Raw genomic sequence first — 15,180 nt, forward strand, 5'->3', positions numbered from 1 at the left:
TCTTTTTCATACACAGCAGATGTAGTCACTGTATGGCTTTCAATGGACTAAGTAATTCACGAATATGGCTCTTAGCTCTGTCATCGGAGAATCAAGAACTGATATTGAAGGAGTTAAACCCTTTTTTTTTTTTTTTTTTTTTTTAGCTTTCAAGGTAGCGGTCCCCAATATCAAACTCCCAACATACTCTTAACTTTCCTCAAACAATCAGTGGAATTATTGAGAATCCAAATAAAAACACAAACTTTCCTTTATTATTTTTTTTTCTTACTGCAACAAATACTTAAATGCTTTGGTGCAGCCCTGCTCTTTGATTTCTTTGAATTTCAAATTTGGTCATGTCAAAAATTATCACAAAAGCTTTTTTTTTGTTTATCTACATAGTTTTTAACCAAAATTACATTATAACACACAAACACAGTCTTTTCTTTAAGGCACAACACATCATTATGCACATTCTGTTTGCCAAACTTATAAAAGAGACAATATTATATAACCCTCTCCCTCCCCTTCCCCCCAAAAAAAGAAAGAAAAATTGCATCCACTTCCAAAATCAGCTGCTAATAAAGTCACAGTAAATTATTTTCATCAATAATTTACACAAATTACAGGTCTAGACAGGATTGTCATTATACAGTCTGAGTGCATTCCAATTCAGATTTTCTGGGTTAGGTAGGTTAAAGTCTGGTTCAAACCTCAGTGCTGAGAATATATCCCATTTTGAGGAATGTTGTTGAACACCACCTTGTCGGTTGGAAAACGCGTGTTGGTGCTTTGCCAGTTTGAGTCCTCCTGTCAGGGCTCATTTGGTGTGTACCAGCAACCTCCACAGTTTTAATTCATTTAAAAACGTTGCATATATAAGACCATAGAGCTTCCTTACGTAGCACTAATGTTTTAACTCCATTCAGCAATCTGAATTCTTCAATTTGGAATTTTTAATTCCAAATATTTCTTCCCTTCTTAAGACAATTCATATGTGTAAAGCCAGAGGCATTGAATCACACATAAAATTTCAGTGTACTTGAAATATATATATATAAAAAGGATCGCCAACTTTAGAACACAGTTACAAATACTCTAGTTCCAGTGCTTGATGGAGAGCCAAGAGGTCCGAATGACTGGATATCCTCCAGAAAGGCATGTTGTGCTGTGTTTGTCAGAGGGGGGAAAAAGGTCAGGAACAATGAATGCTATGACAGAGGGTGGTGTCTGATACACAAGTCTAGTCAGATTACCACCATGGATTTTACACCACTGTGTTTCAGGATTGATTTTTGCCAGTAAGGTGCTAACAAAAATCAGGCCAAAATAGATCTGATCTTAATAGTCCAACTGGAGGTAAAATAATTAGACAGTCTTTCTTAATAGTTTCTTTGGAAAGAGCCCATTATTTGGTAAGCTATTTGCTATAGTTTTAGCAGGGAAATCCATACAAAGGAGCTTTAACAGTTTCTGCTCCACTTGTTATACTTTGCAAGCTCATCTGACGAAGTTATAAGACTTTCATTAAATGAGGGTTCACACACAACACTTTAAAACAGAGTTAAATTACAGTTTTATCCTTCTAGGAGAAAAAAAAAATTGGAGAAAATAACACATTTCTGTTTCTAAAAGAAGATAATGTGTTACAGAAAGCATCAGTATAAGAGATGTAGTGCAGGTATATGCACTATCTTTTCAGCAATTGATCAGAATAGAATAAAAATCATACTTTCATGTTCTGTTCAGATCTATTTGTAACAGGCATCCGTCCCTCTGAATTCTGTATCTATTCATGCAATATAGCCAACATTAAGAAAAAAGCATGCCAAACTGGAAAGTACACAATCCAACCACCTTTGTTTAGCACAAACTATGAAAGACCCATCACCAGTACTGTACCTATATCAAGGAACCATTTGGAATGAGCATTTTAGATATTTTCATTTTCTTTTAATTCTAATTACACCGTAAAAACTTAACACTAAAAAGACACTTAATTTTACTGCTGCTAGCAAAGATGTTTATGTAAATTGCCTTGTGCAGATGTCCTGAGGCAAAATTTTTCAATTTTCTGCACATTTCCAGGGCCAGTACTATGAAATACAATTCAAATTATTACCATTTTGATCTCTTTTTGAACATGAAAACTTATCTGATGAAGTTTAGACTTTTACTCGTAAGATGAGGAAACAACCTTCCAGATTTATTATTATTATTATTGTTATTTTAGATACACAGATTTGGTGCACAATCTGTATGCTGTTTTCTTTTTTAATTTGCAGATGTGTCTTTCTTGAAGCAAACTATTAATGTTCATATTCATCATATTTGCTCCAGCTACCTACAGATCTTTGTTAATGTTAACAAAAAATCTTTACAATCCTTTTAATGGCTTTCCACATTCTCTGTAACACTTCTCTTAAACCACTCTGCTTTCACTGTTTTAAAACAGTGAAAATGAACACCCAACCTTCATGTCAAACCCCTGCTGTCTTCTTTTTATATGTAATTTGCTTGAAATAGTCAGCCATTTTTGACCCAATCATTTTTTGTCTATTTTTAAATAATTTTGCATTTTTTTTTCTTTCCAAACTGAAATGAAGCAAATGCTAGAATCCAAATGGTTCAGTTTACTATAAGTGCTGATCTCATCATGCTCTTGTTGCCTTGCACCTGTAGACTGAAATTATATTTGTCATTCTGCCATTGTAAAACATTGACAGAAATGCAAACAGAAAGGCTTGCATTAGTAGCTATGTATCACACCAACATTTCAGGAGACAGGTTACCTTTTTTGCTGCCTGTTCTTCTTCTACACCATCCCCAATTACAACATATACTACTTTTCTGCCAAACCTTTGCATTATTCGTTCAAAGCAACTTTCTTTTCCTGGAAGATAAATGAGATAAGAGTTCAGAGTGAAGTTACCTGATTAGCTGCATGCTCCTCATCTCGGCCATCTCCAATCACAACATAAGTTATGTTAGTGCCAAATCTGGACACTATACGCTCAAAACAGCTCTCTTTGCCTGAAAAACAATGCACTACTTGTTCAAGCTATCAAGCAAGTTATCATGACGCTCTACAAAGGATAATTGCAGTGGTAAGACATTGCTACTACTACTACTTTTTTATAGTTCCCAGCCTGGTGACTTAGAGCTGAAACTGCTGAGAAGGAATTAGTTCCCTTAATGACACTAAGCTGATTCGGATAAACCTAAATCTATTAAGAGTCACAGGAAAGCCACTAAGTAAGATGAAGAAATTAGAAGCATTGCGAAAATGAATAGGTTAGTGAAAGAATAATTGAATTTAAATATTTCCCTATTATTGTAGTATTAGTATTTCAAGGACAGCTACAATTTTAATTCTAACATATCTGCAAAAATGCTTCATGGAGCAATGGAAAATGTGTTTGGAGAACAACAGACACAGAAAATAAAATTAGACAACAGGTTCCTGGGAGAATTTCCATGAAGTATTTGGCTCTTTAGAGGAAAGTGGAAACAAGCAGGCTATACCAGTATCAACAAACAATAAACTGCAAAGTCATCTACCCGTCTTCCCAATGTACTACAGCTTCGGTTTTATCACCAAATGCTTATGCTATTGATAATTAAACTGTTCGGATATGATGATTTCACTCTTTCCACAGGCAATATCCATATTTAATTAACTTTTCCATTAGGAAATTTCTCTTTTATTTGCAACCTACACAAGCATCATTGCAATTAAATCATCACTTATTGTCATACCTCCCATCAATGTGGAGAAAGATTCTTTCTTTCCTCTTTGCAATAGCTTCATACCTGGTTTGTTAGTATGTCCTCCCCATATACCCTACACCCCATCCCAGGCTTTTCAGTTTCTTCTCACAAGCTCCTGAGTTCTAGATCTATGATTCATAGTGCTCTTCTCTTTCTTTTTTTTTTTTTTTTTTTTCAGATGGTCCATAGGAAGAGGCTTATGATTACAAAAACTGTTGCATGTATTAACTGTCGAACAAGGATGAGATTTCAGTATGTGCAAGCAAAAACTACAATTTTTGTCCTGTGCTCAGCACAGTGGAGAGTTCACTGAGATGAAAAGTAGATCTTGTACTCAAAAGAGTTTGCTGTGTTCCTGACATGGATGTAACTCTAGCCACACTGCTGTTAGGAAGGAAATCCTGGTGCAGGTCTCCTTCCAAAGAGCCTCCAAAGACTGTATTTCACTCTTTACCTCCTTTGGTGATGTTGGCACGATTTCTTAATGCACCTTCCTTTGGCCTGAGTGCAATCTCAATAACTGAAGCCAACATATACAGGCTGTATGACAGATGACATTAATTCCAGAGGCTGTTCAATGTCATGTTGTTTTGGGGATACTTTGTGCCTTGACTTTTTTTAAAGGATTCGAGGCATTTCTGTGTCAAGGGATGAGCTACAGCTAATTAACAGATAATGGAGATAATTGATTTTCCTGACACTGCTAGAATACACTTTATATTTTTAGTTTTTCACTTCTCTTCACAAGTTTTTTCGCTTGTGAAAATCATTAAGGAGATGAAATGTAATACTTTTGTAAAAGAAGTGTCAATCTCCTTGTTATACAAGATATCACAGGTATTGAAATTAAGCATTCTTAAATGAATAAATGGTAAATCACAAAGTCTGCCAAAATTATCCATCATTGTAGGCTGTGTCATATCACACAAGAATGGTAACTTTTCTTATACTGCAAGACAGTTTGGGATGTGATTTCCAAATGCCATGAATTTCCAAACTGTACACAAGCCTGTTCTGTTGCATGTTAGCAACAGATTAAGGACATGCCCTTGTGGCATCCATCAACCCAGCTTCTGTTGGTACCAGTTTTCATTACCCTCGGTGATATACTATGTTTGCAGGTAAGCTTGTGAAGCTGTGGTCTAGCTTAAGTAGAGTTAAGGGTCAGAGCATAGACTATTTAAAACAAACAAACAAACAAAACCCCCTTGTGTTTAGATTTGAAATAACAAAACAATTTTCTTAATTCTTTTCTGCACATTTTATATTCTCTGTATCTGAATTAGGACTTTCTGAGGCTTTTAATCAGTATTGGAAACTACATGCCTTTAGGGATAACTGAAAGGAAGCTGAATTTGGATTCTGACATAAACAACTCTAAACATGCATGTTTTAAATAACAATGTAAGCGTCCAGAAAATCGTTTTGAATCCATCCAGTACAGGCAAAAAATTATTGATAATGCAGTGTAGTCAGAATAGATAAAAGAATAATTTTCTTACCTATTTTGGTTGCACTGTATATATTTTCAATAGGAAAAGCTCCTCCTAAGCTGTATAGCAAGACTTTTGCAAGTGCTGGGATAAGCTGGGTTGTTGTTACCAACACATTTACACAGTTACTCCTAAAAAGAGAGAAATAATTCAAATTTGAATAGTTTAAAATCATTACGCAAATGCTGATGAGGTGAACCAGCTGTAGAGCATATTTTCAAGATTCCTCTACATTTACTTTCACTCACAGGGTTTTGCTACTCAGCGCCGTCAGTTCCAGAAAAATATACGTAAACCTTTTGGCAAAATCCTTTAAGACTTATGTTGGCATGATTTGCAGGAAGTATTCCATGCTAATTTATGAAAACCAGGTCCTTGAAGATGAGTCCATTGAAATAGACATATAAGATCACTAACTGCCTCTGAGAATAGACATCCCAGTGACTTCAAAGCATCATTTTCCTGCTGGTGATTACTTGGCACTAGCTACCAGCCAAACTCAAGTGTTAGGAGAAAGCAGAAACACCATTTGTTACTCCTGTCTTGAGGGAAAATAAATGACCAGTATACATTTCTGCACCCTGACATCATTTTCTTCATGTTTCAAGAGTAAGAGTTTTTCTGAGAAAAGGGAAAGAGAATCATAATTATGTTAAGAAGATAGCACTGAATGGAGAGGTTGAAAAGTTGAATGGAGAAGCTGAGCTAGCTGTTACACAACAGAAAACTGAAGGCCAGGCCATTGCAGACACAACAGCAGTATGACTGTGGTGTGAACATGCAGCTGAGAGCCACTAGTTGTGACTTTTGATCCTGGTCCTTCCAAAAGCTCCAAGCAAGACCTTAGGGTTCTATTTCTGTGTTAATGTATCTCAGTTTCCTGTCAGTAACATGTAGGTAATGTTTTGCTGCCTCATGGGTATATCTTCTGAAGATTTATAATTGTACAATTCTTTGAGACAAGATGAAAGACTATTATTTAACAGTCCTGAGCAAGTGATAACTGTATCAAATTAATCTTCCAGTGCTCAACTAATCTTCACTACACAATGTTTTTCTGAAGACTAGCAGTTCGGAAAGAAATGCAGAGCTACACATAGTGGCATACACAATTGTTTTACATTTTTTTTTCTCTTGAGGTGCTTAAGACTATTAAAATAAAAAACAACAATAGCTAAGTGAGAAGCGTATTGCAAAAGTAATTACATTTAGAGTAATTTTCCACATTTTTCCATGTTTGTTCTTTTAATTTAATGCTGATTGCTTTTTCCCAGACTTGTTCAGAAGGCAAGATGGTTTAACATTGTTCTTTCCTTATAGTTTTAAACTTTTTTTTTTTTTGGGGGGGGGGGAGGGGAGGGGGGATTTCTAATGAAATACATATTAAATGAGTAATCAGCAGCATTGCTCACAGGTTTATTATTTCAGAAGAACAATTAATTTTATGTCTTATGACTAGGAACCCAGACTTTTATCTCAGTTGTAATATCAAACACAGATATTCATTCTTCTGAAAACTTATATATATATACTTAATCATACTGATTCATTTGGAACAACTGAAGGAAAATGTTCTGGGATTTATACAGTACTTAGGTACCACTGTGAATAGGCACAAACATTGAAGCCCAGAACAGAAACCTGGAGTTCAGAGGATGCTGCCTGCAAGACTATAACTTAAAGGCTGGCTCACAATTCTAAAATACCCTTTCAATGTACACAGGACCATATACCACATTTTGAAAGACCTTTCATACTAGTAAATGCTGGAATCACAGAAAATGAAATCAATTTCTGTAGAATCTTTCCTATGTCCTGTTCAAAAGTCATGTTAGACCTATAATGTTCTTTGAAAGTACTAGTGTATTGCAACCTAAAATGTCAGAAATAGCCATTGCATATCTACAGCTAAAAAAATATATATTTTTTAATAGTAGACTCAATACATACCTTGTGCTGATAATTGATAATGATTTAAGTGCATTTGTTAGCCAGGAGTCTGTCAGAGCTTCGATCTCTGCTCTTAATTGCAACCATGCATCTCTTTTAGCAGGTCCCAGGAGTCCTTTTATGTAAAAAAGCAAGAAAATAAATAAAATTAAATTCTGTATTAGTTGGAATGTATAGATTTTTGCTATTTGTTTCAATTTTACATTTCACCAAAATATGAAAAAACATCATCTTATTATTTTTCATATATTCAGTATACTTGACTATGTTCAAAGTGTACTTCTCAAAAGTACACATTTTTCAAACCAAGTTCTTACATTTGTCTTACACTCTATCAGAGTCAATGAGAAGTGGATACATGCCATGGGGATCATAGGCAGAGACACTCAGAAAAAAACAACTTCAGAATAAACTTGCCTTTGCACTATCTGTGTATGTTAAAAACTGCCCTGCTTATGACTGTATATAGGTAAACCTCAGGTTATGCATATGGAAGTACATTTGTTTACTGATGGCTTGCTCTTCACATCCTATTGTAGTTAGTAATGATAGCTCCTTTTATAACATTTACAGTCCCAAAATGTCTGTACATCTTATGTTCTTGTACCTAGGGTAGTCTTTAAAAGCACCTTAACATCTCCTTTTATGTATGAATGGTCAGATTTCAAAAATACCCAGCTAACTGCATGTTGAAACCTGACTTCTTCAGAACCAAGCTATTTTAAATTTAGATATGGTACTGGAAGAACAGAGAAGCAGGCTTCATGACCGTTATTATCCATCTTCTCTGTCAGAAAAAGTGTGAAACAAATCAACTTAAAATGCCTAGCTTGATCTAGCCTACTCTTGTGTACTAACAGCTATTCTGAAATACATATGTGATAAAAAGATTATTTAAAAACAAACAAACAAACAAACAAACCATGTAGTGGATGGATGAAGGAAATTGCTCAGAAAGGATGGATTATATTTCTGAAGCAGGATTTGTGGAAGAGAATAAAAACTTTAATACGATGCACCAGGTATCTGCACTCTGTCTTTGTAATGATGGTACTTCCTAGTATGTTTGTCTATGCCATGCTATTGGATATAAACTGATAGTCATGTTAAAGGGTTTATGAAGTGCAACAGTTTTGCAATTGTGGATGCGTTATGAGATTCTATAAGAAAAACTCAGTAAACCTATGGATATTAATGATTCAAGTATTCTTAATATATAACAACTCCATTCATGACATCAATGAAGGGCAAGGCAGAGCAATTAAAAGCCATCCAACTATTACTAGCCTTTGCTCCTGTTGCTTTATCCTGTGGCATTTAAAGACTCTGAACTACTAAACATAAAATACATATGTATGCCAGATTTAGGTAATGTAGAAAATCATTAAGCTAACGACTAATTCACTGTCCATGTTAGTAGACTGCTACCCATTTCTGAGAAGGCAAGAAGTGCTAAAAGTACACCAAGCTAGTTTTGCTGAAGATGAGACTTCCTTTGAGTTTCAGGTTCCTCTAAAATAAATTTCATCTGAGTTGAAAAAGTCCATGTTGTAGAATGGGAGAGTGTTCACTTGGATTGCTTCCTGGTTGGATTGGCCTTGTTTCATCCTCAACTGTGGCTTTAGAAATATTCCCTGTTCTCTCAGTCTCTTCTTGAGGTAGTCAGTTGACCTATTTCCTTCCTCAGAAGAGGCCTCTGCAAGTCACACAGGACTCTCTAGGACAGATTCTTGCCACTAGACTGCTATGATTTCCTAAAGGCTTGCTGGCACTGACATGAGTGAGTACATGAATGAAAGTAGTAAGAGAAGAGTTCTTGTCACAAAGGAAACTGGATTTCTTGCGAACAAAATTAACGGTGTAAGCTATAGAGTTAACAAAAGGGCCTAGTGGTACAGCAATGTTAGAGTTTTTTTGCATTCACTAGAGAAAACAGGCTAGCAGGTGCAGAGCAGAGAATTAAGCAGCAAGTATGTTGTTACCAACTGGTTCAAGAAATTGTAGGATGTAAAAGAAGGCCAGCCAGAAGCAATTTGTACTGTGGAAAATTACACAACCTCTTTCCTAGAGTAACAGCTTGTTTGATGTAGAATAAGTGTCTCAACCTAAAAGTAAGTCAGGAGGATGTAGGTACAGCTAATCTAGATCTGAAGGAGAAAAGTGGCCTCTGTGCAAATAAAATGGAAGCCTGTCTTGCTTCTCCATCTCTGGTTCCCCTGCACAACAGGACAATGTTGGATCTGTCCTTACAGTCAGGGACTTTTAATAGCTCAAGGTCCAGTCAAATAATTTTCTATTCACTCTGTTGCTTGCAAGGCAATTTCATTTGGCAGAAGTTCATTGCCATGCAGTTGAACCTGACCAGCATTCTAAATTGTTTGTGACAATTAAACTCACCTCCTATGTTGTTCTTGTAAGTATTATACAACTCTTTTACTCTTCTGTAACGGAAAGCCAGCTTCCTCATCCAGTCAACCCCTCCTCTTACACCTGTTGGCAGACAAAGGTTTGCACTACTTGCAGCTGCATGGAAGCCATCAGTTGCAAAACTGTAGGTACTGCAAACACCCAAAATACAGTAAAAATAAATACAATGTATTCCTGTAAATTCTCAATGTATTTAATCTTTAAAGAAAAAAAAAAATAAATAAATGCTCTATCTTACCTTAGGTCTTGTCCATTATCATCAGAAGAAACATCATCTATGTGAACTTGATCACATTCCTGTTGAAAAAAACATCAAATGATAAATTATTTTAAAGGAGAGTATGTTCACCAAATGCTCAATACAGATGAAGAAATGATCGTTGCAGGCCACTAACTGTACCAGGAGATGGCAGTGTATGTACACTTACAGCTTTTTACCACCATCAATTTCCTTAATACAACCCTCAATTCCTATGCTGTATAAATTATCAGTTAAAACAGGCCTTTAGAAAAGTGCTCTGTAATTTTAGTGTGACTTTCCATAAAATTATTTTAATTGAAAAAAGGACAATTACAATTCACTCCTGTAGTCTCCGTAGCACACCAATATTCCAAAATCACTGAAACCTTATTCCCCTGCTCCCTAAAAGCTAGCGATGATGAACCTTAAAAGGCATGTAATTTCTGTTGAGTGTCTAGGAGTTTGGATGCTTATCAGATTCTTGTCTTGATTTCTCCAAATCATTTTGGCTGGGAAATTGCAGATAATCAAGGAGAACTTGACTATTTCCTGGTTTCAGAAGGGATGGAAGTAATTCCAGGGAACTGAGGTACATTGAAAACCTGACCTCCCCCCCAGTCTGTTTTTATAATTGGGTAGCTATTAAATATCCTTTTCTGCACAAAGGTTACAGCAGAAAGATAGGAAAATGCAGGGGAAGCACAAATAAAAATCTCAAGCCACCATGCAACAGTAAATACAAACAGGCATCGTATTACTAATTTCTGTAGTTGCTAGCAGTAATAACCTACCCCAAAGACACACTGGAAATCCAGTATCCAGAGACTTTACATTATTCTATGTAAGTGATTTTTTTTTAATATTTCAAATAGCTGTCATTAACATAATCCCATTTTATTTATGAAAAAGTTCAAGGATGTATTTACATACAAATGACTCCCCAGCTAATGTTTTCTGATTTAGTATCACCACTAAGACAAAATGAGGCTGAACTTTCAAAATGAACAGTTTAATGCTTCAAATAGTCATTTGAGTCATCTACTTCAAATAATATTTCTCACAAGCAATGCTTAATTCAGAGTCTGTGACATGCAAAAGTACGCAGTTCAGATTTTCAGACCTCAGTCTAGAACTAGTGTTAAATTGTCCAGATGAAGGATAAATCTGATCGGAGGTGTGATTTCCAAATGTGTGTACCACAAGTTCCTAGAATTTTGGAAGCTTGATTTCAGGGAACTACCATTTCTGTCCAAAGTTTTGTTTGCTTTGCACTGAATGAAAACATCAATAGACTTTTATCCACATGAAGTTAAAAAAATAGCAATTTGTGTATAAAATAAACTCATAAGATGTCATTTTAATACAAGTGATCATAATTAAAAAGTATGTACCAAGTCTAAAAGAATGAATGGCCAAATTGGGCTCATCTAGCTTAATACATTAAGACAAGCATGAAAGACCTGCGTTCAAGGAAGACAAATGAATCATTCTTCTCCCCAATGGAGAAATAAAAGTTTTTGGTTCTGTCTAAGAAGATTAGCTTGAGCTTTAGAATATTTTAAAGAAGGTGCTTTTGGATGTAAATAGCAGATGAAAAGAGAAAGAAAAAAGGAAGTGACAGCTGAAATAAAAGATTCATTCCTTTATCCTAATTTATTATGTAAACTCAAAAAAAAGAAAAATGCAACTGGACTCCACCCAGTGTAGAAAAGGAGCTAAAAACTCAGAGGAAAGGTCCCACTGGGAAAAAAATCTAACTTGATATTTTGTAATATCTGAGCAGTATCTGGTTTCCTAATCACCTTTACTGATTACACTGGAACTGGTCAAAGCATAAGATAGTTCTAAAAGTTTAAAAAACAGTCCTGTGGATTTGACCATGTACTAATTAAATGGAGGGTACACAGAAGTCCTCATGGATAAGAAGGACTCTCTGTGCTGTTTGGGTTTTGTTAAGCTGTTCAGCTATAATGTTCCAGCCTTGAAAATTACAGATAACTGTTCCACTGACAATTTAATTATTAAGTTTAATATGAGTGGGTGGCAAAGGCTCAGCTGTTCACTTTTACTTTTTTATCTAACAATTTTTTCATTGACTCCAGCAACAGAAGAGGGGAACATGATTGATGCCTCTTGTTCCTGAAATAAAGTTGCTAAGTTTTCAGCCATATGAAAGGATCCAAATCAACAACATCCCCTACCTTCCTCCTTTTTCCCCTTCCTCTTCTCCCCTAAGATCTATTGCTCACCTGCTAAGCAATATGGCAATACCCATTTGCTGACCAACAGTAAACTCATGTGCCCCCCACTCTTTGCATCATTTTATTTTGTCTTCTTGTTTACTTCATCAACTTCAAGTAAAATGATTACATTTTACAAATTGGGGTGAAAAAAAGAAAAAAAAAGAAAAGAAAAAGAAAAAGCAGACAGTTTAAGCAGATTGGAGATAGTTCTCATCAACTGGTGGCACAACGCTAAATCTGAATTGCTTGTAAAAGAGACCAAACAGTTGAGGGGAGGAGGGAAGGAAAGATCTCTGTTAATTTATATGTTAAGGTGAAATGCTTTTCACAGCAGCTACAGTATTGACTATACTCGAGTCACAAGTCAGTGCAAGGTCAAAACTAAGAAAGATAAAATATATTTCATAATACTGGGTGTACAGGAAAGGAATCTAGGTATAATAACAGGTTTTTGCTTGAAGCAGTACCAATTATATCTGAGTACAGTCAATTCTTTGCAGCAATTTTTAGAGACTGAAAATTTGAGAGTACAAAATCAACAAATCACCCTTAAAATATTCAACACTATGCTTTCTCAGATTATACAGAAACCTCCCTTTTTATGTATTTGCTTCATTTTCTGTTAAAACCAGTTTGACCTGCCTCCCAAGTTTTGAGACTTATTTATATCTATTTTTTCTCTCTCATTTCCATTTCTAATGAGAAAACAAAACAAAACAAAACAAAACCTTCTTTAAAATATGATACGATTATGATAAAAATGGAAATGTAATTCAGTTTTTTTGAAATAAATATGCTTTTCTTACATTACTCCAGAGAATGGAGGATGATAGAGTTTGAAGACTCATGTCCAAATTCACGCTTGCAAACTGTAGAAACTGTTTTGTGGGTGTGCATAGCATGTTTTATCAACATTTTTAAAAGCTGGCTTAAAATTAATACTGAGATATGAACAAAAGCTTCCTTTTATTCCTTACCTGATTGAGAACAGAATGCTTTACTCTGGCTATTGTTACTGACCTTAGTCCCAGCTCTAAACATTGCTTAGGCACATGAACTTTCTAGAGCACCAGACTCCTATTTTCATGGCAAAATACCAACTGCCCTCCCAAGTGATACTTCTCAAACTAACTAAAATTTATACACTGAGAATGAAATAGCTGGAGAACAGCCTAGCCTGAAATAAAACTGCAGCTTGGCTGATTAGGACATGGGTTACTGGGTCAGTGGGGAATGTCTCAACAGATTGGAATTTCTGCATCAGCAGTCATTGTAGTGAGACAGATTTGCATAGAGGAAGGAAAACTTTATTTTTGTATGTGATAACTTTCAATAACTTGGTTGTTATTACTAGACCTTGGTATGCAGTGCTTGTAACCTAGACAGAGAGAGAAAAAAGGGGAGCCTGGAGGATGCTATGACTGAAACATAAAGGAATATAAATTCATTAGTACATTACAATTGCCATATACAGAGACGTTGTTTATTGTGGGATGTAGATGAAAGCAAGGCAGAAGGTATGAGACCTGGTGGCTCAGCACTAGGAAAGAGAGATGAAGAAAGTATAAGTAATCTCAGTAATCTGTCTACTGAAAAAAAGAAAGACATATCTCCAGCGAGAACGGAAGATCTTATGTCTTGATGACCATGACTATCAGCAGATCATCACCAAGATCATAGCCTACCTCCCTCCTCCTGCGGGTGGATGGAGGAAGGAAAGCAGAGAGAGAAAAAGAACTGGGGAACTGGGGAATTCTCAGGATTCATCACTTGGTCGTCGTGTAGGTGCACCGTAATATTTAGTGCTTAGAAATGGCCATGTGCCCTGCAAACATATTTAAACAGACAGATCTAATCATCTGTGTATTAAAGGATGCATCTATGTACTTTGGCACAAGATGCCATGCTTCAAAGTACAAAGCTTGGAATTTTGGTAATCTTATAATAGAGTTAGTTTTGAAACAAAGCTGAATTCCAAGCTAGAAAAGACATAATTGCATATAGAAATGCAATCAAATCTAATACATCAAATTGATTGAGTTATGAGATTTTAAAAGAGCATCCCCAAGAACAATTTTTTGATTTATCTAAAACTGAAAACTATCAGGGTAATGTTCAAGCTCTGGAATGAGCTGGTGTATGAATTTTTACACAGGATATTAAAACCACCCTATGAAGAATATACAAAATATGATTACTCAGATTTGAGAGTCAACTATGACAGCTGAACCTGAGATCTACAAAGAACATAAATAAAGAATGGAATGAAGCTTCAATGGCCATAAGCAAGAATAAAGTATATAAAGTGGTCAAAGCTCCATTTTGCTGAACTCTTCCTCTTGAACACAGCACAAGCTTGAAGAAATCGGGGCACATGCTACTGAAAGGCTTAAAGTTCATTGGGTGCCACATGAAATCTGAACATGCAGGGGCAAAGGTCTGCTAAAAAGAAATTTAAGCAATGCTTTGAAAAATTGATTTGGAATCTATCCCTGGTACAGGGCACTAGAAAGAGAACATTCACTGAATGCACTCGCATCGTCAAGTGATGACTCACTTAGACTGCAATAAAACACCAACTGGTGAAGGCATATCCAGGGTTTTACTGTCCTATGTTTCTGCTGCTGGAAAGAGGAAGTACAGTGCAGGTATAGGGTGAAGTAGATCCTAGTTTCTTGACATGAAAAGAGCTGAGAACAAGTGAGGTCTGCAGGGCATGACAAGGAGTTCAGCCCAGTGCCTTCTGCTTTTCCCACTGCCCACAGCTGACAAAGAAACAAAAGAAGTGCATGATAGAAAAACCAACAGCCCGGTGAATGGAAAAATCTCATTTATCCTATTTTTTTTTTTTTTTATTCATTCACCAAAGATCTTTCTCTAGCATTTTACACAAAACCTCGAAGTCTTCCAGTTGCTGTTAGTGGAGAAATATCTGTCCACAGAGGGAAATCTGGGATCCACTCTAAGACAACACTGATTTAGGTGAGGGGAAGGTCTGATAAGCCTGCAGTTCAGTCTGAGAGCTGTTTTTCACCCACTGTCTGTTCCACAAAATAAATAAAAAGATAAATAA

General features: G+C 35.8%; 1 protein-coding gene across 5 annotated transcripts in view; it reads right to left on the minus strand.

The window, feature by feature from the left end:
- Nucleotides 1-250: 250 nt before the first annotated feature.
- EYA4 (EYA transcriptional coactivator and phosphatase 4) overlaps nucleotides 251-15,180 on the minus strand; it is a 154,455-nt gene continuing 139,525 nt past the window's right edge. For 4 of the 5 annotated variants that reach the window (XM_080583813.1, XM_080583815.1, XM_080583816.1 and 1 more), the window contains 6 exons: nucleotides 9,862-9,920; nucleotides 9,594-9,754; nucleotides 7,197-7,311; nucleotides 5,256-5,377; nucleotides 2,775-2,875; nucleotides 251-1,150 (listed from right to left, as the gene is read on the minus strand). In XM_080583813.1, coding sequence (XP_080439939.1) covers nucleotides 1,070-1,150; nucleotides 2,775-2,875; nucleotides 5,256-5,377; nucleotides 7,197-7,311; nucleotides 9,594-9,754; nucleotides 9,862-9,920 — 639 coding nt within the window. In that variant the 3' untranslated portion in view covers nucleotides 251-1,069. Of the gene's footprint in view, nucleotides 1,151-2,774; nucleotides 2,876-2,914; nucleotides 3,016-5,255; nucleotides 5,378-7,196; nucleotides 7,312-9,593; nucleotides 9,755-9,861; nucleotides 9,921-15,180 lie in introns of all 5 variants that reach the window. The other variant, XM_080583817.1, reaches the window with a different exon arrangement.

This window comes from Anser brachyrhynchus (genome assembly GCF_964034855.1).
Source record: "Anser brachyrhynchus genome assembly, chromosome: 3".
NCBI lineage: Eukaryota > Metazoa > Chordata > Aves > Anseriformes > Anatidae > Anser > Anser brachyrhynchus.